Raw genomic sequence first — 24,463 nt, forward strand, 5'->3', positions numbered from 1 at the left:
TCAAGCAAACCTAATCTTTTAGCTTTAAATCGGTTTGAACAATCAGGATAAGCGCAAGTAATTACCATTTCGAATAGCCGTTATACACAAAATCTCTGTGCACTGTTTAAACAATGAGTGTTGTATACATGCGACAGATCGCTTCCGGCGTTTGCGTATACTACGTCAGAGCGCGTTCACATGTAACGAGCCGGATGATGAGCTTGTGCTCATGACAGTTGGACGTGGCTGTGTATGAAAGGTAAAAAATGATATAAATACTGTTCAGTTTCTCGCAAAAAACGATTGTTTCGTGTCTTCGGACATCAATGTATCGTCACAAGCCGCAGGGTGTAATTTGGATTAGTCTGTGCATGTTTTTTTTTACTTTTAAAGGTCTAGTGCCCATCCACTGTCATTATATGATTGACAGACTGCACCGGTTTTAGTTAAAAATCTTTGTTTGTGTTCTGCTGAAGAAACAAAGTCACCTACATCTTGGCTGCCCTGGGGGTAAGCAGATAAACATCAAATTTTCATTTTTGGGTGAACTGTCCCTTTAAAGTCGTAATATTTTGAGAATAAAGTCTAAATATTTTGGGGGAAAAAAGTTAAAAAATGTTGACAATAAAGTCGAAATTACGAGAATAAAGTTGAAATATTTTGTAAATAAAGTCGAAATATATCAAGAATAAAGCCAAAATATTTAGTCAATAAAGTCTAAATTATGAGAATAAAGTCTAAATATTTCGAGAATAAAGTTTAAATATTTCAAGAATAAAGTCGTAATTACGAGAATAAAGTCGAAATATTTCGAGAATAAAGTCAAAATATTTAGTGAATAAAGTCGAAATATATTTTGAATAAATATTGAGAATAAAGTCAAATTATGAAAATAAAGTTTAAACATTTTGTGAATAAAGTCGAAATATATCAAGAATAAAGCCAAAATATTTAGTCAATAAAGTCTAAATTATGAGAATAAAGTCTAAATATTTCGAGAATAAAGTTTAAATATTTCAAGAATAAAGTCGAAATTACGAGAATAAAGTCAAAATATTTCAAGAATAAAGTCAAAATATTTAGTCAATAAAGTCTAAATTATGAGAATAAAGTCTAAATATTTCGAGAATAAAGTCAAAATATTTCAAGAATAAAGTCAAAATATTTAGTCAATAAAGTCTAAATTATGAGAATAAAGTCTAAATATTTCGAGAATAAAGTCAAAATATTTCGAGAATAAAGTCAAAATATTTCGAGAATAAAGTCAAAATATTTAGTGAATAAAGTCTAAATATATTTTGAATAAATATTGAGAATAAAGTCAAATTATGAAAATAAAGTTTAAACATTTTGTGAATAAAGTCGAAATATATCAAGAATAAAGCCAAAATATTTAGTCAATAAAGTCTAAATTATGAGAATAAAGTCTAAATATTTCGAGAATAAAGTTTAAATATTTCAAGAATAAAGTCGTAATTACGAGAGTAAAGTCGAAATATTTCGAGAATAAAGTCAAAATATTTAGTGAATAAAGTCGAAATATATTTTGAATAAATATTGAGAATAAAGTCAAATTATGAAAATAAAGTCTAAACATTTTGTGACTAAAGTCGAAATATATCAAGAATAAAGCCAAAATATTTCGACAATAAAGTCAAAATTACGAGAATAAAGTCAAAATATTTCAAGAATAAAGCCAAAATATTTCAAAATATTTTGAGAATAAAGTCGAAATTACGAGAATAAAGTCAAAATATTTTGTGAATAAAGTCTAAATATATCAAGAATAAAGTCGAAATTATGAGAATAAAGTCTATATATTTTAAGAATAAAGTCAAAATATTTAGAGAATAAAGTCAAAATTACGTGAATAAAGTCGAAATATATCAAGAATAAAGCCAAAATATTTCAAAATATTTTGAGAATAAAATCGAAATTACAAGAATAAAGTCAAAATATTTTGTGAATAAAGTCTAAATATATCAACAATAAAGTCGAAATTATGAGAATAAAGTCTATATATTTTAAGAATAAAGTCAAAATATTTCGAGAATAAAGTCAAAATTACGTGAATAAAGTCGAAATATATCAAGAATAAAGCCAAAATATTTTGAAATATTTTGAGAATAAAATCGAAATTACAAGAATAAAGTCAAAATATTTTGTGAATAAAGTCTAAATATATCAACAATAAAGTCGAAATTATGAGAATAAAGTCTATATATTTTAAGAATAAAGTCAAAATATTTCAAGAGTAAAGTCCAAATTATGAGAATAAAGTTTAAATATTTTGTGAATAAAGTTGAAATATATCAAGAATAAAGGCAAAATATTTTGCCAATAAAGCCAAAATAATGAAAATAAAGTCAAAATATTTCAAGAATAAAGCCAAAATATTTTGACAATAAAGCCAAAATAATGAGAATAAAGTCAAAATATTTCAAGAATAAAGTCAAAATATATGAGAATAAAGTCAAAATATTTCCAGAATAAAGTCGAAATTATGAGAATAAAGTCGAAATATTTTGACAATAAAGTCAAAATTATGAGAATAAAGTCTAAATATTTCAAGAATAAAGTAAAAATTACGAGAATAAAATCTAAATATTTAGAGAATAAAGTCAAATTATGAGAATAAAGTCTAAATATTTCTACAATAAAGTTAAAATTATGATAATAAGTCAAAATATTTCTACAATAAAGTCGAAGTTGTGTATTTTATTATAAAACTTAAAAATTGTCAACTTTATTCTTGAAATTTCGACTTTATTCTCAAAACATTTAGACTTTATTCTCGTAATTTTGACTTTATATCTGAAATATTTATTTTTGTAATTTCGACTTTATTCTCTAAATATTATGCCCTTAAAATAATGGGTTTATTTGAAGATTGTTTTAAATTCACTTCATTTTTTAAAGTCTAATAAACGTCAAAATTGATAGCTGTCAAAATATTAGGTTAAATATTAGGAAAAAATGTATAATTTTCTAGAGACATCAGCGATATTGGTATCAGTGATACTTGCCTTCAGTCATAAAAAAATATTTAACAAATATTAAAAATATACTGTCTTTATTTTGTTTCTACATAAATTTGAAGACAGAGTGTGAAATTATTGCTATTTAAAAGTATATTTAAAAAAATGTAATGTTAGGTGGAATTATCAGCGCTTCTCCATGGACTCCTCATCAGGCAGAAGTAGTTCCTATGAGGTTTAAAGAATAACCATATTTAAGCAATACTTTTGATGGAAAGATTTCAGAATTAAGCGTTAAAACTTATAAAAGCTTTGCCAAGGCATCTGTAATTATTCAACATTTTCTGGAAATGTTTCGCTTAAAAAAAAAAAATAGTGCAAAAATTGTGTGAACTGTGTAAGCTGTCAAACTGCAACATCAAAAGTTTATGCAAAAAATAAGTAACCTCACACCAATTTTGAATCCACTCACTTAAAAAATATAGACAAATACTGCCCCAAATGTCAAATGCAACGTGACAAACTATTACTGAATGTAGTGTTTCCACTATTAGCTATTCTCAGGCATTGACAGTATTTATTACAATAATACTAGCAGGCCTGCCAAGATTAGAATAACTGCAGCATCTTAAGGACAAACCCTAGGGGAGAATTATTAATGAAAGTGAAAACCTTCACTTTGAAATATTCTTGAAAAAAACATTAAATGGGTGTGAACGGAAATACTTAGTAAGCTACTTGTGGTAACAAATGATTCAGCAGATTGCTGTTTTTTTGTGAACCAGTTTGTGTGCTTACAAACATATGCTTATTAAAATTACAAATTGTTTAAATGATGGCAGTATGTTTTTTTATTCTCTCAGTGAACAAACTTTGTGTGGTACAGTTTGATTTATTTCCACGGATACACCTGTAAGAAAAAGGCCTGATAGGCACCAGAGTTTGTAACAAGGAAATCCCCTCAATGCTGTTTGACAGCTTGCTTCGGTTCTTCTGTTTTATGAACACTTCCTCTAAATGAAAGCAGAAGCGGCAAAGTGATTGAAGACTCGTACACCAAAGCAAACACACACACACACACAAGGCAGTTGTACAGTGACTGAGAGAGGACAAAGACAGTGAAACGAATCACATGCAGTGAGAGCTTGACTAGTTCCAGGTGGGTGAGGAGAAAGTAAATAGAAGAAACTGGTTCAGCAGGTAAACCGGCATGAAACGACTTTTGTGGACTAAGGCTAACACGCTGAAATGATGTGGTAAATATTTAATCAAACCGAAGATTTACAACCTTCTCAAGCCACAAATCCGAGACAAGAAAGTTTGCTCTGTGGTAAGTCACCTTGAACATGTTGTGTTTCTGTATACAAACCACGAGTCTGTTGTCCTTTGATGTCTATAATGTTTGCGTTCATTCTGTAGAAACACCTGTTAGCTGTCAGTATACAGCATGAAAACTGCTGTAAGTTAGCAAGTTGTGTTTATAACTCATAAACAGGAAACACTGTAAGAACAGGTGCATAGTGAAACTTCAAATGCCAGACAGTGTTGTTTTATATATATATTAGGGGTGGGCATAGATTAATTTTTTTAATCTAGATTAATCTAGATTAAATCTTGGAATTAATCTAGATTAATCTAGATTAAAATGGCTAATTTGAATTCTGCTGAAGGCATTCAGATACCCAAATAATGACTAAAAGTAAGTCTTCGAGAACGGGCCAGGTGGCGCATTAGACCAGGCGCTCATCTCCTGTTTCCAAAATGCATCACAAACTGCTTGACAATTGCATTTACAACATAATTACCTATACAAACTTGTGTAACCAAGTACTTCTGCGCAAAAGGCTGCACGACGTGCGCGTTCGCGTTGCCGGTAAATACACAGACGCGCACGGGCATGGATTTCTCCGTGCTTATATTAAACTGCGTTGCTTTTAGAAGCGTCAATTCAGTTGTTGCATATAGTTTAATGTCTTTATTTTGGGATTATCAAAGTAAATTATAACTCAAACTTGAGATTTTACTGGGGCACAGCAGATTTTCATTGGGACACGTGCCCCAGTAAAAAGGGTCTAACAACGCACGCACCTGCCCTGAAGCGGCTTCATAACTTCATGTTTGCACGTCTCAATTGATGTCGTAATTTCACTGAAGTTGAAGACTCGTTCTCGCCCCCTACAGTGCAATTCGTATAGGTATACGTCATCCGCGCTAAAATATCAAAGTGAAAGTCATCATAGCTTACATAGTTTAGACCCAGCTCCCAACCCAACTTTGAGAATAGATTAACGGCGATATTTTTTTTATCGCCCGATAAGAGTCTCACGTTAACGCAGCACGTTAACGCCGATAACGGCCCACCACTAATATATATATATATATATATATATATATATATATATATATATATATATATATATATATAGATAGATAGATAGATAGATAGATAGATAGATAGACACATATGTTTTTTCAGTCTGTGTAAGTTCTCATTTGCACAAATGCAAAATTAAATATTTGCCTATTTTACGAATTGCTGTATTTATGAAGAAACAGTCTGTTGAAAGACTTGTCTTTCCTGAGTTTCAGGAAGACCTGGTAATGTCAAACTAGCCAAAATAACTGATGCAACTATTGCATAAAATATACCTATATATGATTTAAAAATTTATTAAATACAATATTAAGAAATATAAAAAATAAAAAGTTTTGCATATAGATGACTTTCACCACATGGCTTTTTTGAATTTCCTGTGGTGAGAGCAGCAAAAATATAATAACTTCCTCATAAAAAAAAAAAAACACATTAGTGTTGATACTGGAAGCTCACTGTACACTAGTGAAGTGACAGGATGACTTACATAACATTGCATGATATTTGTTTCACCAATATCCCTGCTAGCTCCTTAATATATAAAAGCTGACCACCTGATAATACTCAAAATAACAGAAAATGAGAAATAAACATACAGCAAAGTCCTATGGTGACATATTGCCCTCTAGAGGTCGGGCAAGCTGGTCCTGTGTTTCTTTAGTGCGTAGGGAAGTAGTTTAAAAAAATTACTAATTTCAGTCCCTCTTCTGGAAAGCTTATTGTAAAGGTATTTACAGGCCTGGCCATTTTATGAAAGTGACACTGAGGTGAAATGAAGAATTAGAAGTGGATAAAACACGACACATTTGACCTGCTTTAGTACCTGCCGTGTTGAACAACAGCCCTCCTGTACTAAAAGGAGAAACTGTCACTAAAAAATGACCTGTTTTAAGGTAAGGGTGTGTACCTCGGCTTGCACGTGTTGATGCTTGTTTGCTGTCTGACGTTAACCGCTCCGCTCCACAGTCAATTTAGAGCAGCTCTCAGATTGCACTTCAGTTTGTCTCGGTTTATAGTTGTGTGCTGAGTACAAATCTCTATGCATTTACCGGTACTTTAAAAGCACAACGTTAGTCAGCAATGATTTATTTGAATCGAAATCGTACTAGTAGCGTTTTCTCTGTGAACATAGGCCTAAATATTATAACTCAATTTCATTCAGCATAGCGTTGTGCGCATGCTCTGAAAGACTGAGGCAACGCGCGACGTGTGTTTAATACTTCAAATATTCGATTACACATTTATACATGGCAGTCATTCCTGAGAAGTGGGACAAAACAGGCTGCAAAATTGAAAAAATAAAACCTTGTACTCAGACAAAGGAAACAACATTTATGGATCTTATATGTACTGAGCTATTCTTTGATACAACCTCCCAACTTTTTTGTAACTTTTTAACTTTGACTGTGTAATATAATTTGAACTTTATCTTTAACAGCTTTCTAGAAGTTTTTAACATTTCAAAACACATTCTAATGTTAGTAGACAGATTACACTTTCATACGTGACCAACAATTCCACAATAAATATAAAATATTATAATGAAATATCATGAGGTGACAGAACTGACGGAGCTGACGCATCTGACGGTGGTGACCAAAACCTGAATTTGTAGTCATTTTAACTACCAAATACATTGAATCAATTAATTACTGTATTAAAACCACCACAACAAACAGTGAGTATGTTATTGTTTATAAAGCTTCTATTCAAGAGTCACACCCTTGTGCGCTCTTCGGTCACCTCTGACCGGAGAATTTTACATTTTGAATTTTTCAAAATCACAGCTTTATCGGAATAATATGAAACTCTTTGACTTTTATGGCACTTGGAATGTGAACACAGAAAAAAAATTGAGGACACATGATTCGAAAAGGCTAAGTGGGTGTAAAAAAAATAGTAGCCTAACACTCTTGCTCTTGACCATAGGAAATGAATTAATTTTTTGTGTGCACAATCGACAAATCAGACACAAAATTGAAAAAAAGTACACAGCAGTGAAGGGATGATACTATAAAACATAGGAATGTGATTTAGACACATCCAATCACACATAGACGCACACACACACACACACACACACACACACACACACACACACACACACACACACACACACACACACACACACACACACACACACCTGTTTCCTCATGGGGACCTGAGAAATGTCCCCACAAGGTCAAAATCTACTGGTATTACTATCCTTGTGGGGACATTTGGTTTTTCACAAAACAAATGTTCATATAGTAGCCATGTTGTTGTTTTTTTGTTGATGCTAGAGGCTAATGGAATCTGCTTTAGGAAAATAAAAGAGAATAGAGAATAAAAAAAGAGAATAAAATGATCTAATGATATTTCAAATAATTTCCTCAGAAATTCGAAGATGGTGTTGACATATCATGGTTGTGACACCGGAAATATTATCATTAGAATTAAAATATTCTGAAACTATAAAACTTAGCAGAGCCTGTGTGACATTGATGGACTCTGGACCTGTGGCAAGGGGGAGTGAAAGCTGTCATGACATTCCCTGATTTTATTACATTTTAATTAATGTCTGACGGTGTTGACCATAAGTGAGGACACAACTTCAAAACCTTTTTTAAACACACGTTTCACTGAAAAACAACCTTGCTTTGACATGAGATATTATTAAGTGTTGCTTTTGATAAAACAAGGTCTTTTTCATCATTAAAAAAACGTTTTTATCCATTTTATAGCATATGAATGAATAAACCCATCTCAGTGGACACGGTGTTTTAGATATAGTGAGAAGACAATAAGTGTCATAGATTTCACATAATAATGATACAAATAAATTGAAGGGGATAATTGTGTTTAATACATTCTATTATTAATACCCATAACACTTACAATTGAAAATATTTTTGATTTTTAAAACTAATAGCAGCTATAATTTCTGGACATGTTTTGTCCCATGTCTCAAGAATGACTGACGGACAAACATGTATTTTACAGATGTATTTATTTTTCTTTTTTTATATACCCTTTTCTTACCATAAGAGTCGGAGCCGCCATTTGTAAATTTTATGGCTCTGGCTTCTGGTCTCATCCGCGTCCAGCTATTTTTAGCTGTACAAAACAACTCGTTTTGCTTCTTGATTTTGCAAATTAGTGTGTCTTACTCTTGCCATATTATTTTAATGTATTAATTAAGAGCACACAAAATATTACACAATGTCGTCTAATTTTTAAAAACAAATTTTGTGGGGGCATCTATAGCATGCAATCTGTGTTTCTGTGTGCCAAATGACCTAAATGATGCCCTTGTTTAGGGGTGTGCAATATTGACAAAAACTATATATTTTGGGGGGGGTTTGTACATAGCGATAATTAATATTTTGCTGAGTGTGTTTTTATGCTGGTTAGGGCTTGTCATGGATAAATAAATATGATATGATGAAATTAATTTAACATTGGTGATCTCACACACTCATTCTTGTGTGATTACTTGTGTAATTACTTATTACTTAATAATTTAATATAAGATAATAAAAGCTTGCAGGGATAGGCTATTTTTCTTTCATTATTTCAATTATAGAGGCATCCAAACTGCATTCTAATTCTACAATGAATGCTTATAGATTGTCAAGACGTGTTTTTATTTATTTATTTTTGCCAAGTCACTGACATACTGACCTACTTGAGTGTCAGCTAGCGTTCCAGGCAGGTTTTTGAGCCCGTAAATCACAACTTCAAACCATGACTCACGACTTTGGAGCATTCCAGGCAAGTCACGCCAAACCGCCTGAGTGCATTTATTATTATATTATTAATTAATTTGATTGCAATGTTATATTGTAATAAAGTCTATTTTTCCACCTTGTACCACTTGCATAAACACTGCACCCGTAGGGACTGCCACTGCTGTTGCAGGCTATGTGACGTCACAGCTCGCGACTGGGAGTACATTGATCTAGTGCCAGTTCACGAGTGGGAAGTCACGGTTTTGACTGCCATTCCAGTGCACTTTCACGGGTAGAAGGTTGGAAAAACATGGGTAACGGGTTGCCTGGAACACGGCATTAGAACAGGGTGATCATTTCCCTCGTCTCTCTTTCTCATCATCCCTCGTCCTCATAGTAGGCCTACAGCACAATAAAGATATATCAGAATGTCTTTAAACTCTAATCAATGAAATACCACACCTTATTAATTGTCTTCTTTTTAAAGAATGTCAGAAGTTGAGCTTGAAACATTTTGCATGAAAAATGCTGCGTTGCTGCCATTATGAGCATGCTTGCCGTGTGTCTACATTTAAAATAACTAACCTTAGCGCATAAAAAAACGCAACATGTGAACAGCCCCTAATGCCGAGCTCTGATTGGCCAATCGCCGTTCTGAAAACTTGTATTTGATGGTAGGAAAAACTGTATTTAAAAGCTTTTCCAAGTGAAAAAAGGCTAATTTATGCTATCTAAACCATGGCAAAGCTGTTGTGGAAGCTGCTAAATCATATAGAGAAGGACTTAGTAAGCAGGAAAGGATGCAATATTTTCACAAACTAAAGTTAATAGGTTTTTAAAATGATATTAAATGATGTCAAGCAGTTGTCAAGATATTAGCCTAATATTTCACCTACCTGACTGGAAATGATAAGAGCAAACACGAATGTTGTCAAAATTCTTGCCTTGGAAATCCTGGTCCAGTTTGGCCAATTAACCACAAACTTTTGTTCCTCAGTTTTTTGCACTCTTCTCCTTGATTTGTTATAACTTTTGGCAGTCCAAATGTTTTTCCCAGTCTGACCGATTAGTACAGCCCAAAACATGACAATAATTAACCATTTTCAGCAGCAGTAATCAGCAAAATATGCAAGTTTTGTTCGGTTCAGTGGCATTGTTTACATTCAGTGTCGCCAATATGGCCGAATGATGACACATGAAGACACTGATATTTGGTTAAATTTCGGTTGCGACGTCGGGTGACCAAAATTCAATGTAAATTCAACGTTTAATTTTAACGTTAATTTGATGTCCAATACCGAAAATCCAACATAAAGTCAACGTCAAATACTTACATCAACCTGATTTTCCTTCTCAACCAAAATGCAACGTCTGTCCGACATCATGTCCAATGTCAACCTGACTTTATATTGATGTCCGATGCCTGCTGGGAAATGACTTGTGCCCTGTTTACACAAAAAAGAAGTCATTAATGCTTCAAATATTCGATTGAACATTTATACATGGACAAACATATTTTACAGATGTACTAAATGCACATGGTGATCTAGGGAAAAATGAGACGGGACAAAAAATTATATTCTTTTCCATTCTCTGACAAAAATGTCTCCCGAGGAATGTATTTCAGTGGTTTTGCAAGTGAATAACTTTATTTCTTCTATGAAGCATTTTTGCAGAATTCCCAGACTGCCATAAAATAATAAGTGATTGACTAAAATACAACTGATTCCAACTATCCAAAACATCACTGTAAAATCAATCCAAATGATTTGTGTCCTACACAAAAAAGTCGTAATTACTTTAAAAATTTTGGCCAAACAATCCATTTAACTGCTAAAATTCAAACTAGTCTTGAAAAAGCATTGCCACCTGGTTAAGGTGCTTCTAAATGAACATGTTGTTCCAGTAACTGTCTTCATAGGGTCAGAGTGAGATTTTGTTGTCTGAGACATGCAGAAACATCTGTTTGCTAAGCCTTCGTCTTTCCTCTGAGCTATTCTTGAGTCAACATTATCTTTCACAAGACGTTCTGAATAAATATTTTTGGGTAGAAGCCTGATCCTGGTCAGATCTTGTCATCAAATTCTCCATCACTGATGCAGTGCAAACTGATTTTTATTTTGATAAGAGACAAACAACTAGACAAAAAGGCATAAGTAAGTTTGAGAACCTGTTAAGGAGCTGTTTAAAACAGCTGTGAAGTGCAAAAAGATGGCAGCTACTGTCCCACCACATTCATTACGTGATGAATGGCCTTTAATTTTGAACAATGAGAGAGAGAGAATGAGTGGGTGAATGAATGGAAGAGTTAACGATTGATTGATGTCTGAAGGAGGAGTCAAGGAGGAGGATATTCTCCTTTTCCCAGCAGCCAGCACAGCCTCTGTCTATTTATTCAGTTCTGAGCCATAAAGGACACCAGGAAAAAAACAGGATTCCTGACTATTCCTATATTTTTTGAATATCGTTATTTTGCCATTAGAGATTCAGCCAAGTTCACTTATAGAGGAATGGTGGAAAACTCTATCCAATTTCTGATCTACTCTGAAATGAAGGCTCTGAACAGCAGCTATGCCACTGTCTTGATCTGAAATATCATAAATAAGCTCATTAAGGCCCAAATCTACACTATAGGTTGAAACAGCCACCACATACAAAAGTTATGAAGTGCATCCTCAAAATATTCCCACATAACTGCTGAGATGGAGTCACTGGAGCAACAGGAAGACCTACTGCTGACCTGAGGTCGTCCTGTAGGGAATACAGTCAGCTATAAAAAGACTCAGAGTATACTAACGACCACGTCTTTCACGAAAACATGGCAATAAACGTATGGGAGAGGATGGAGATTCTTGTTTGAAGGACTGGGAGTAAACATGAGTTTTACCAAGACAGAACTCGATACAAAGCTAAATGAACTATATATATATATATATATTAATAGTCAACACAACTTTGAGTTAATATTAAATTATTCAAATAAATAATGACAATAATACAGTGACAATGTTTCAATTATTTCTTTAAAAGTAAAAGTTAAAATATAAACAATATTTTACCATAAATCATATTATATTATATTATTATTAAAATCTGTTCAAACGTTCCTAATGCGCACCAAGGATGCATTTAGTTGATAAAAAAACTGTAAAAACAGTAATATTGTGAAATGTTATTACAATTTAAAACAAAAATGTTTTCTTTTTTTTATTTTAAAATAAAATTTATTCTTGTGTTGCAAACTGTGACATAACTCCAGTCTTCATTATCACATGATCTTCAGAAATCATTTGAATATTCTGATTTTCTGCTCAAAAAACATGTATTATTATAATGTTAAAAACCGCTGAGTAGAATTTTTCCAGTTTTCTTTGATGAATAGAAAGTTCAGAAGAACAGCATTTATCTAAAAAAAGAAATCTTTTGAAACATTATAAATGTCTTTATCATCACTTGTAATACATTTTTAAGCACCCCTCCTTCCAAAAAAATATACAGACTCCAAGCTTTTGAATATAATTGTATAATGTTACAAACACTTTTTATTTCAGATAAATGCTGATCTTTTGATTTTTTTTCATCAACTGTTTTAAATATTGATAATAATAACAATAATAATTTCTAGAACAACAAATCAGCATATTACAATAATTTCTGAAGGATCATGTGACACTCAAGACTGGAGTAAAGATGCTGAAAATGTAGCTTTGATCACAGGATTAAATTACATTTTAAAATATATTCAAATAGAAAACAGTTATTTTAAATAGTAAAATATATATATTTCAAAATTGTACTGTTTTTGCTGTACTTTAGATCATAAATGAAGGCTTGGTGAGCAGAAGAGCACAAAAAACTTTTGACTGGTAGTGTAGATGTTTTACTATCACTTTTGATCAATTTAATACATCCTTGCTGAATAAAAGTATTGATTTCTTTAAAAATGTATCCTAATTCCAAACCTTAGAATAGTTAACAACTATTCAATTCTTAACTTTAATAATTAGTAGTAGTAATAGTAATTAGTACATTCAGTAAGTTTACAGTAAACTTAAAATGTAGCTTAAATATTTGATTCTTATTTCTGTTAAAATTATTACATTTCAACTATATTCACATATAATATACATATAAATAAATATATAAATATATATATATATATATATATATATATATATATATATTATATATATATATATATATATGTATGTATGTATATGTGTGTGTGTGTGTGTGTGTGTGGGTGTGTGTGTTAAAAATGTCCATGTGAACAGGACTTCTGGCTCAGATGTAAGTGTTAACCTCAAATGACGCTACTGTCTGACCTCTCTACAACAAAGTCACTACGTTTCTGATACTTCTTGTGGTATTGTGGTCTTTGACGGTGTTGCAGTTTAAGCACCTAGTGCATAGGACTGTTAATGAAGTACAGTTTGGAAGCACAAAATTATGTTGTTATAATCAATGTCTTAGTGAGTGACTAAATGAGTTAGTATTGGCAATAATGGAGCAGGTATGAGCTTACTCATGTCTGTGATCTCTGAACACATGTGCACTAAAGGGAGTGTTAAGATATATACCATTAATGCAAGTTAATATTTACTTAAGGCCTCAAAGGACTATGTCCTCTGTCCTTGGGAAAATACCTTGGAAGTTTCTCACATTTAACGACTTTAACATAAGACAAGGTTCTCTCTGATATATTGTAGGTACATCGCAATTAAATTTTGCTTACATCTTTCTGATTGTGACTGAGACAACAAAAGATATGGAAGAAACTCGTGACTTGGTGACTAAGTGTGAACGTTTTTTTTTTGTAGGTGACACAATGACATCACCCAGGAAAACCTGGATGTTCTCCTCTATGCGTTCAAAGTGTAAGTAGCTTATGAATTTAGAGGAAAGGACGTTTCAAATCTCAACATATTCACATTCTGGAAAGATACCTGATGTTTTCAATTGTCTTTTTGACTACTATAGCTAGACCGTCGGGGAGTGAAGAGGAAAATTATTTCAGAAGAAGATTATTTTCTTCTTTCAGAAGTGATCGACGTGAACGTGAGTCACAGTTTACACACCGAGCCATCCAAATTTGCTCTGCTTTGTAAATAAACTGCGAGAGGCATACAGACGTATTACTTAGGTACTTGCACAAAGTTCAGTTGTCTGTGTCTTGGCCTACAGAAAGGTCTCAAGGACTAGAAGACGACATAGATAAGAGAAGAACTCTCTCAGATGGAGACCAAGTTGAGACCAACAAAGGTAAGACTTCTTTTGAGCCTTCTAAAGTGAAATATGAGTCTATATACCTCAATACTGAGAGGATAAAAAAACATGTCTCTGAGAATGTTTCTACCAAAGTAAATCAGCCTTAAGTAGTGTTATTAGTGTTGGCAAGTGTTATTAAGTTAACAACCTTATCAAGTTAGCTCATTGAGATCAAAATCTCTTTTATATGAGTCACCTGGTCAAAAAGACATCAAAAGACAAACAGAAACGCGGATATGCAACGTAGTGTCATATTAATTATGTCATTCACACTAATGTCATCCAAAAGTACATGAGGTTCAAATAAACCTTTGGAGCTGAGAACAGAAGGAACTCCAGCTGAAGACGAGTCAGCAATTCACATCGTTCGAATCTTTTTCAACGATTCGGTTCGTTCGGACAGATCATTTCAGTTAAATGGTTTTATTTATTAAACACAGAAGCCCCACACTGTTTTCACTTTTTATATAATGCGATTTATCTTTATATTTTAGATTGCGTCTTATAAATTATGTTTTTTGAATCCTTAACAGTCAAATGATTCACAAACGGTTCGCGACTCGGTTCGAATGAACAGCCGTTTTTAAAAACAAAAAGAGTCATTGATTCGCGATTCGGACACCAGCAGCGCGTACACATGTTGGCTGCGCACAGTCGCACACTCGTTCGCTTTAGTACAGTGGTCTTGTGCGTCCATGGGAAACTCTGCTGTGAGATAACGACGTAAAAATCGATTTATTTGACAAGCTTTACGCAAAGAGATTCAAACATGAACGGACTTACTCTCTCTAATGTCAAAAGAAGAGGAACGAAGGCAAACTCACGTAAACACCGGAGTAAGTTCAACACTGTGCTTTAGTAATTCTGTATAGTGTAAGTGATAAGAATTGCTTATATATTAATGTTCTTATTCAATGGAGATGATATAATAGAATCCACTTTGTCTATATATTTTTATATAGGCCTACTGCATCTCTTAATTTAACTTAACTTAAAGTCTATCTATCTATCTATCTATCTATCTATCTATCTATCTATCTATCTATCTATCTATCTATCTATCTGTCTGTCTGTCTGTCTGTCTGTCTGTCTATCATCTGTCTGTCTATATCTGCAAGTGTCTAAGACTTTATGCTAACAATTTTGTTAGATTTCTTATGCTGTTAAACTTGTTGAATAGTTGCTGTCACACTATTGTATTAGAGATATTGATTCTTTACAGTTATATGGCATGTGGTATGCTATTTAAATGACAAACAAAGCAGGTTAAGCAAGAGTGTTTGTGGTTTCTGGTGAGGAACTCCTGAGAACAAGTATAAATTACATTTGTTGAAATGACAATTTACATTTCAGCTGTCAAAACTAACCTCTTTGGCTAAGGAAGTGAATAACCAAACAGGAGTTAGTGATCAACGCATTTCTCGTAACACTGCTTAGCCTTCTTGAGCAATTCTCTGTGGTTGCAATCGATTAATTGTTCTGTTTTGTGCATTTTATTGCTCAGGTGTCTTTCTTCCAGGTGAAGAACAACCAGACATGGGAGCCATGAAGAGGTTCAGTACCTTATTTTCGTCCTTCCGGGGAAAAATCAGCAAAGACAGTGAGAAACGTTATTCAAGTGTTGCTTTATATAAAACACATATCACATACGGATCTGTATGTTTGTATGTTTTAAGTGACAAAAAGCATTTTTCATGAATGCACAACAAAACTTGACTATGTAAAACATTGTTATCTTCAGCTGTGGTCATTGACTTTATATTGCATATAAAAGCAGCTAACCTTGTCAAAACATTTCAGCATGACTCATTCTCTGGTCTCGGAGGGCAAAATGCCTAAAATCATTAGTCTTTCGAACTGAAGTTTGGAGTATGTGCTCAAATACTCCAAGATATTTAGAAAGATTTGCTTGTAATATGTTGTTCATTTAAAATTCATTTATGAAGTCACAAGGAGGTTCACAAAGTGAGTCAAAGTGCACAATTTGCATCTGTTTTCTTTAGTGCACTTCTTGTCTTTTCAGTTACAAGCAGCAGTTATTGTTCTGTCCTGTATAGAAAGGCACATTGAACGTTTCCATGGTGAGGCAAGTCAAGCTAGAACAAGACTTTCTGACTTAGTGGACTCCTATGGTATTCCTGTCGGCTTTGTTGGCTCTGTGTTGGGGGAGGCTGCCAAAAAGCAGGCTCAAAAGGAAATGTTAAGGAAATTCACAGAAGAGCTCCGTCTTTCTCATCTCTAATTTGTTTGTACTTGTTCATGGCTTAGCATTCCCTGTTTGATCAGCATTTCAAGTGCTCTTTCTGAAGAGCAGCATTTTTAGAAGAAGGCAAACATTTATAAACAGTTGGTTTGCTAGTATATCCTCTGCATTGGATTGAAAACGGTCTTAGTTTGGTTCTGGAGCATTCGTGTTGATTTGTTTTGAAAAAGAGGTAAACATCACGGAAGCTAACATGTGTGTGTTTTTGCAGGAACTGGTAAGGAACCAGAGCTACCTGCTAGCACAGAGCTCTCTCCCGTGGAAGAAAAGGCAAAGGAGCAGCGATACGCCAGCGGGCAGTTTTTCTTCGAATATCTGGTGGTGGTTCGGCCTAAGAAGACAAAAGATGGGATATATGAGCCACAGATCATCTATCAGTTCCCTAAGGTGACACATACAAACCGTGTGCTCTGCATGCAGCCACATGTAGCATTTTTTCCCTCCAGTAATAATTCTGTACATTTTTTATGTTTGCATTGCATTTTTTGATTTAGTAAAGTTTGAGGAATGTTATAGACTTCTACAACTTGAAGATTGTGTTCAAGTTTTAAGTAAAATTTGGGTGTTTCGAATCACTGCACAGAACTTTTACTATATAGGCCATTCTACAGAATTGGTGCCAGAGTTGGAAACATTTTGATGTCTTTTTCAACAAATTTTGTATGTATGCAAATTGTACACATTTCTAGTAACTGTGCAGTTAATTCTCATATTGTATTTTCAGAAAGTTTTGGAATATTTGTCCTATCCCCGAATTTGTCACTACCGAAACACAGTAATTGATCATTTAATGAGAAGGGTTAAATTGACCTGTTATGATTTTGCTTACATCTACCTTGTAAATATATTTTTTGCTTTTTTATTAAAAAGTTCTCAGAGGTAACTCAATTACAAAAACAATTTTAGCAATATTTCAAGTGTGATTTTTAAGATTTCTTGTATTTTGAATCTAATTTTTCTTTGTAAAATGCAAAAAGTTGATCATACTTATTTCAAAGTTTAAATATACATTGAACCAAAAATATCATAACATCTTAGTTTATAATTCAGTATACTTTATTTTTGACAAAACATCCCATGTTTTGGTAGTGACTGCACATTTTCGGTAGCGACCACATCACATTACGAAATTTAACTTGCATACTAAAACATACTAAAATACAAAAAAAATTGCCTAACTGTACTAAAATGTTGTTTATTTCCCTCAAATAAAGGAGTAACACATACTCCTTTATTCGAGGGAAATAAACAACATTTTATAAAAATAAACAACAGTTAGGCCCTTTTGCAACTACCGAAACAATGATGATATGTTTTGGTTGTGACTGTTTGGTAGTGACAATTTTATGGGATAAAACCTAAAAAAAACAAAGATGTCACTACCGAAACTTCACTAAATGTTTCGGTTGTGACTATTTAGTGACAATTTTATATACTTTTGACCCTAGCTCAAAAATGCTAATCAGCACATGGTTAGCTAGCACAGTTCTGAACAGTTGTACACATAAAAACGAAATGATATGGAATACCTCAGAAAAAAAGTGTGTTTAATTGTAGAAAAAAAAGGTGTTTGGTGTTTTCAGACTTTTGAACATATTTACCTCAAAATTAAGGGGCCTATCTACGCACCATGTGGCTATGAGAGAGTGAGACACATGAATATTTCCTGATCATAAAAGTAGGGGTGTAGTTAATCTCAGCCAGTGGACTAAAACATAAAACATACACTGTTTTTAGTAGTGACAAAAATGCAGATTTTTTTTTTTACATAAAGTATTATAAGAAAATATAATTTTTTTTTTTTTACTTCTCTTGAACTTCAAAAAGATATTTTTAAAAACAACAATGGAATAAATTTCAAAATCATTTTCATAAGTTAAAATTTAGGGGTTAGGGTTCAGGACAGCCACCTCCCAAATGAAAGCACCAAATAAATGACGATTTTCTATATATTAAGCTTACTGCTATTTTAAATATTACTGTGGGTTTCAATAGATAATAAAGAGAACTTAGTAAACATCTAAGAACTGAATACTTAAATGCTTTTTATATGTGTTTTTTGGTTGTGGGACAGCAGTTTGCATCAATTCTGTAGAATGGCTCATATAAATCTTGCAAAAGGATTTACTGTAAATTCACTTTGTATTTAAAACCAATTTTACCATGTTAAACATTAAAAAATATATATGATGAAAAGATATCACGAATGAGGCGATCATGTAGACGTGACAAATCCTTTCATTTTCTGTGCCTAATGCGTATTAATGAAATCTTATTCTCCATTTGACTTTTTCTGCCTGTTAAATACAGAAAGATGGAATGGTGCGATTTCAGAAGGAGGAGGAAGAGAAGACGTTAAAGGCGCTCACTCTCTTTTGCTTTCCAGAGGGTGTAAACTGGGCTCCCTTAACAGAATATCCCAGGTACTGTAACCACACACGCAGTTGTTTCTCCCAGCATGCCCTGTGGTAGAGGTCTGCGCGGGACTGCTTTTCTAGTCCCGCTCCCGCCCGCTCCCGCGAGGTTTTATTCCGCACCCACCCGCTCCCGCTATATATTCAGGCTTTGTTCACCCGCTGCCCGCTTAGAATAATTTTCTTCCCGACCCGACCGTTCCCGCTAAATTTAGTTCTCGTTTCCAGAATCTCACATTTAACCATTAGGAAACAATACCGGGTATATAAAACTTTTTTCGCAATACATCCATTATATTTCCATTTTCCACTTTTAAGACGTGGCTATTATAGCCCTTCATTTCAGCCAGTCATAGATCAAATGCGTTCTAAAATGATATTTCAGACATTCAATGGTGATAAAAAATGCAGTGCTGGTGGAAACACCAGACCAGGCTACCATGACTACCATGAACATGATCAAGAGCGGCTCGGACGGTCCTGTCTGCAGCATTGAGCGCATCTTCAGGGTTACGCGTTCAAGTGCACGCAATAGGATAAAGCTTGCCACAAAGCACCGGCAAAAATAATGACCATGACTGTGAAATATAGTAAGGAGATATTTTAATAATTTATAAACTGTTTTCTGAGTCAGCGATGATGAAGTTAACGATGCTCATTGCTCCTCATCCATCTCCTCATTGGACGCGTCTTTAAAGAAAAATGCATCTTTACAGATTAGCTACATAATAAAAGAGTTTTTGTTTTCGATTTGTTTTATTTCGTTAAGTACTAATTTAAAGCTTTCTACAAATATATTTATCATGTCTGACAAAAACAAAACAAAACAAAAAAACGGTTAAATAGTTTCCACCTAAAAAGCGTTTTGGTTTTCACTCTCTGGAAATGCGCCTAATAGCGAACATTATTATTAGGCTATTATTTCAATATTATTTAAATCTATAGATTTTATTTTAGCCAATTCGTGATTTGAGAAGGCAAATTCAAACATAGAGTAGGTCAACTTACTGTCTCCCGCCGCCGCTTGAGTTACTTTAAAAAACTAAAAGCTTACATTTAACGAACAAAAAAATGCTCCAAACGTTGTTTTTTTTCCTTAATTAACTTAATAAAAAAGAAACAAAATTATAACCACTTTGTCATTTCATGCAAAACTGAACTATTTTAATTGCCATAACAGTAGTATAAGTTGTTTTAGCAAAGGGGAAAAAAGATGGGCTCGGGTCAGGAGTTAACAATCACACTGTTTGCGAAAAATCAGTCAGCATAACCTTATGAAGATTTTGGCAGTCCAAACATGGCTTTGCGCTCTGGAGTAACGCTGATAAACTGATAAACAGTTGCCCACAGAAAAAAACACCAGTAGTACCCTCACTTTCCGCGCCTATGAGACATTGCCAGTAAAATGCATGATTCTGAAAGCACCGGTCCATGAGTGTATAGCGAGTGCATAACAGTTTTGAGCGCAGAATGTAGCCTACAGGTGCTCGATAAGAATGAGTAAAGCGCAGATTTGCTGTTCAGAAAAGACGTCGGGAACGGGATATTGTTACCGCCCGCTCCCGTTAAAATTACACCAGAGTTACCGACCGCAACCGCTTTTATTTGGAAATTTATTCCCGCGTCGCAAGAAATCTGGTCGGGTCCCGCGGTTCCCGCGGGAGAGCCGCGGGAATGCAGACCTCTACCCTGTGGAGGCAGAAACTGTATTTTCATGGTCTCTCTTTTTCTCTATTTCACAGTGAAACATTCTCTTTCGTGCTTACAGATGTTGATGGAACGAGGAAGAATGGATACTGTAGGAGGCTACTGGTAAATGTTGACTAGGCTCATTAGTGATACTTCCTGTTATTTATGCTCATACTCATCACTGCCCATTACTCATTCGAATGAATCCCTATTCCTATGTGTTAAACTAACAATAACACTCTTGCAACATAGCAACAGGGAAATCACACTTACATTTTCTTCTGAAAATTTGTAATGCATGAAAAGATGAATAGATAAGGTCAGCTCTTTCCAAAGAACACTCATATGCGATTAAAGTGTTTTTTAGTGTTTCTAAAGCTGGCTTCTCTTGTCGTTGCTCTTTTCTTAATTAGCCTGATGGGAAGGGTGCTCGTCTGCCTGAGGCCTACTGTATCATCAGTAATTTAGCCTGCTTCGGACTCTTTTCCAAGGTAAACATCATAATTTACTGCACAATCATCAGTTTTTGAGAGAATTGCCTTTTGTTTTGCTCACTTAGTATTAATTCAGAGTTTACTGTCTTTAATAATATAAAGTAATTTAGTAGTTTAAAATAGGTTGTCTGCTTGTTGAGCTGTCTGAGCTTAACGTTACAGTTATTGAAGTATGTTTTGTTTGTTTGAGCTGAACTTTGTTCAGGTACTTTTTTTAGGTGAATGCTCTCGCATGGCTGGAAATTAGCTTGTTTGTTCAGGACAAACATCAAAGACGGATGTTATGTGACTAATGTGATATGACTAAAGCTAATGTGATCTTAAAGAAATGGAAATATTCAAAATGTGGGTGTTTGAAAAGTTGTTGACGCTTATACTTATATATTTATGTGACCCTGGACCACAAAACCAGTCATATAGGTATTTTCTTTAGAGATTTATACCACCAAAGCTGAATACGTTTTCCACTGATGTATGGTTTGTTAGGAGAGGATAATATTTGGCCGAGATACTATTATTTGAAAATCTGGAATCTGAAAAAATCCAAATGCTGTCCAAGTGAGGTTCTTCGCAATGCATATTACTAATCAAAAATTGAGTTTTGATATATTTATGGTAAGAAATTATCAAAATATCTTATTGGAACATGATCTTTACTTAATATCCTCATGGTTTTTTGGCATAAAAGAAATATTCTGACCCATACAATGTATTTTTTGGTTATTGCTACAAATATACCCGTGCTACCTAAGACTGGTTTTGTGGTCCAGGATCATATATGTGACCCTGGACCACAAAAGCAGTTATAAGGTTAAATTTGACAAAACTGAGATTTATACATTATATGAAAGCTCAATAAATAAGCTTTCTATTGATGTATGGTTTGTTATGATAGGACAATATTTGGCTGAGATACATCTATTTGAAATCAGAAATCGGAGGATTCAAAAAAATCAAAAAGACTGAGAAAATCACCTTTAAAGTTGTCCAAATTAGGTTCTTAAAAATGCATATTACAAATCAAAAATTACATTTTGATATGTTTACGGTAGGAATTTTACAAAAAATCTTCATGGAACATGAACTTTACTTAATTTCTTAATGATTTTTGGCATAAAAGAAAAATCAATAATTTTGACCCATGCAATGTATTTTTGGCTATTGCTACAAATATACCCCAACGACTTAAGACTGGTTTTGTGGTCCAGGGTCACATATGGTGTTATGTGTTTATTGCTCTTCCAAATAGATGCACATACACTACCATTCAAACGTCTTTTTAAAATAGCGGTTTTCTCTTTACATTTTCAAATGTAACTTATTCCTGTGATGCAAAGCTGAATTTTATAATTATATATAAATTATAACTGTCTTTTGATTAATATTCGGTCAATTTCATTGTATTACTGAATAAAATTCTTAATTAAAAAGAAAAAAACGTACTGATAAAACTTTATATTTATATAAACCGTATATTTCAGTTTTTCCACCTGTTATTTTCATTGAGAACCGATTTCTCTTCGTGATTTGATCTTTTGGTCTTTTTCTTGAATTCATCCTTTTTGTTCAATCTGTCTGCTTGATATTTTAGATCTTTGATGAGGTGGAGAAGCGCAGAAAAATCTCCATGGCCATGATTTACCCATTTATGCAGAGCCTGAGGGAGTCTCCGTTTCCTGCCCCTGGAAACACTGTTAATATCAAAAGCTTTATTCCAGAAAGAGGCACAGAGGTAAGAACTAATGATAAAACTACAATTTTTCAAAATCTTAAGGGTTGTCAGAATGACTAGACAGTCTGAAGATAGCCCTAGTGTTTTTAATTTAGTGCTGTCAGAAATATTTACCGGCGTTAACGCAGGGGCACAACTGTTGCTTCTGTGTCTTTTTTTTCGTCACAAGAAGTGCATTTATTTACGGCCACATCAAACAGGAGACTTTTTAAACACTCACTCCAAGTTCACTTTAGCACCAGGCCTGAGCGCTGGAAAGGTACAGGTGATGAGGCAGCTTCAGTAGAACAACAGTGAACTGTGGTCAGATGAGATGTTGTCAGGCCATATTTCAGTAAAAACGAATTTTCCTGTCAGCTATACTGTGATCGTAGCATGCACGCTTTATTTTTTTATGCACAAATGCGGCACTGTAGCCTGTAACATTTTATATTAAAGCATGAATTAAACTACGAGCATGCATGTCAGATCCACGTGTTGCTCAGCAGCGGTAGCTCTTAAAGTAATAGCAGCCAAATAACCTAATAACCAAGCCATGGCTCTAGACTAACTTTTTGCACTGGTTGCACTGAACTTTTTTCTTTTTTTTCAGCACAAAAGTTAGGTGCATCCAAATTATTGACCACATCACATTTAAAAGTTTTTTTTTTTTTAAGTCAATTTACATTTTAGAAAAATGTAAAATTGCTGTTTCTATGCTTTTTGTTTATAGTTTGAATCTCTGTATGTCAGTACTGCCATCTTAAAATTAGGGGTGTGAATCTTCACTGGTTTCAAGATCCAAATGAATTAAATACGATTTTCATTATCAACTAAATATCATGATGTGTCACATTCTCAGTTTTCAATATTACTGCACATAGCTACATTTTCATATACATTTTATATCAAATTTATTCAGTTTCTGTATACTTCCTACGTGCTGAAGGACACTGGTGAAAATATGGGTTTATGTGCAGATCACTTTAAAGTTCACTTAAATTAGAAGCTGTTATTTTTAAAAGTCTAATAAATGTTACATTTGGTAGCTCTCAATTATACTGTAATGTTAAATGGCTATAACCAATGGTTAAATATTAGGGGGAAAAATTCCAGTAATATTGGTATCACTGATACTTACCTTCAGTCATAAAAAGTATTTAACAAACATTTAAAATATGTCTTTGTTGTTTCTACATTCATTTGAAAATTGAATGTAAAATTATTGCAATAAAAAAGTATATTTAAAAACTTTTTTAATCAGTTTTTTTAATCGACTGGCAGCACTACTTAATTCATCCCAAAAAAATCTGTCTGAGACTAGGATTAGAGTGACTCCATATTGTACATGCCACACTTTTAGTCCTGACACTGTTGTCTAAACAGTGACTCACAATTGTGGTTATTGTAAGACATGACTTACAGATGAAGTCTGGAAAGCCAGCAGGTACACTTTCCATTTCCACTGTCTTTGCTTCAGTTGAGTCAACAGCGAAAACCGAAAAACTGGTGTTAGCACATCATTTCCTATTAAACACAAAAAAGGGGAAGAGGAAATCGAATGAGGGTGTGAAATCGTG

At 33.6% G+C, this 24,463-nt stretch overlaps 1 protein-coding gene across 2 annotated transcripts in view; it reads left to right on the top strand.

Annotated features, from left to right (window-relative positions):
• The first annotated feature begins 4,031 nt into the window (after positions 1 to 4,031).
• LOC141287206 (DENN domain-containing protein 2D-like) overlaps positions 4,032 to 24,463 on the top strand; it is a 28,188-nt gene continuing 7,756 nt past the window's right edge. The window contains exons 1-10 of one of the 2 annotated variants that reach the window (XM_073819340.1): positions 4,032 to 4,290; positions 13,865 to 13,921; positions 14,025 to 14,102; positions 14,229 to 14,306; positions 15,817 to 15,912; positions 16,787 to 16,962; positions 18,886 to 18,998; positions 20,732 to 20,801; positions 21,092 to 21,169; positions 22,764 to 22,904. In XM_073819340.1, the coding sequence (XP_073675441.1) occupies positions 13,873 to 13,921; positions 14,025 to 14,102; positions 14,229 to 14,306; positions 15,817 to 15,912; positions 16,787 to 16,962; positions 18,886 to 18,998; positions 20,732 to 20,801; positions 21,092 to 21,169; positions 22,764 to 22,904 (879 nt within the window). In that variant the 5' untranslated portion in view covers positions 4,032 to 4,290; positions 13,865 to 13,872. Of the gene's footprint in view, positions 4,291 to 13,864; positions 13,922 to 14,024; positions 14,103 to 14,228; positions 14,307 to 14,992; positions 15,149 to 15,816; positions 15,913 to 16,786; positions 16,963 to 18,885; positions 18,999 to 20,731; positions 20,802 to 21,091; positions 21,170 to 22,763; positions 22,905 to 24,463 lie in introns of those variants that run through there. The other variant, XM_073819341.1, reaches the window with a different exon arrangement.

Source organism: Garra rufa, chromosome 15, assembly GCF_049309525.1.
Source record: "Garra rufa chromosome 15, GarRuf1.0, whole genome shotgun sequence".
NCBI lineage: Eukaryota > Metazoa > Chordata > Actinopteri > Cypriniformes > Cyprinidae > Garra > Garra rufa.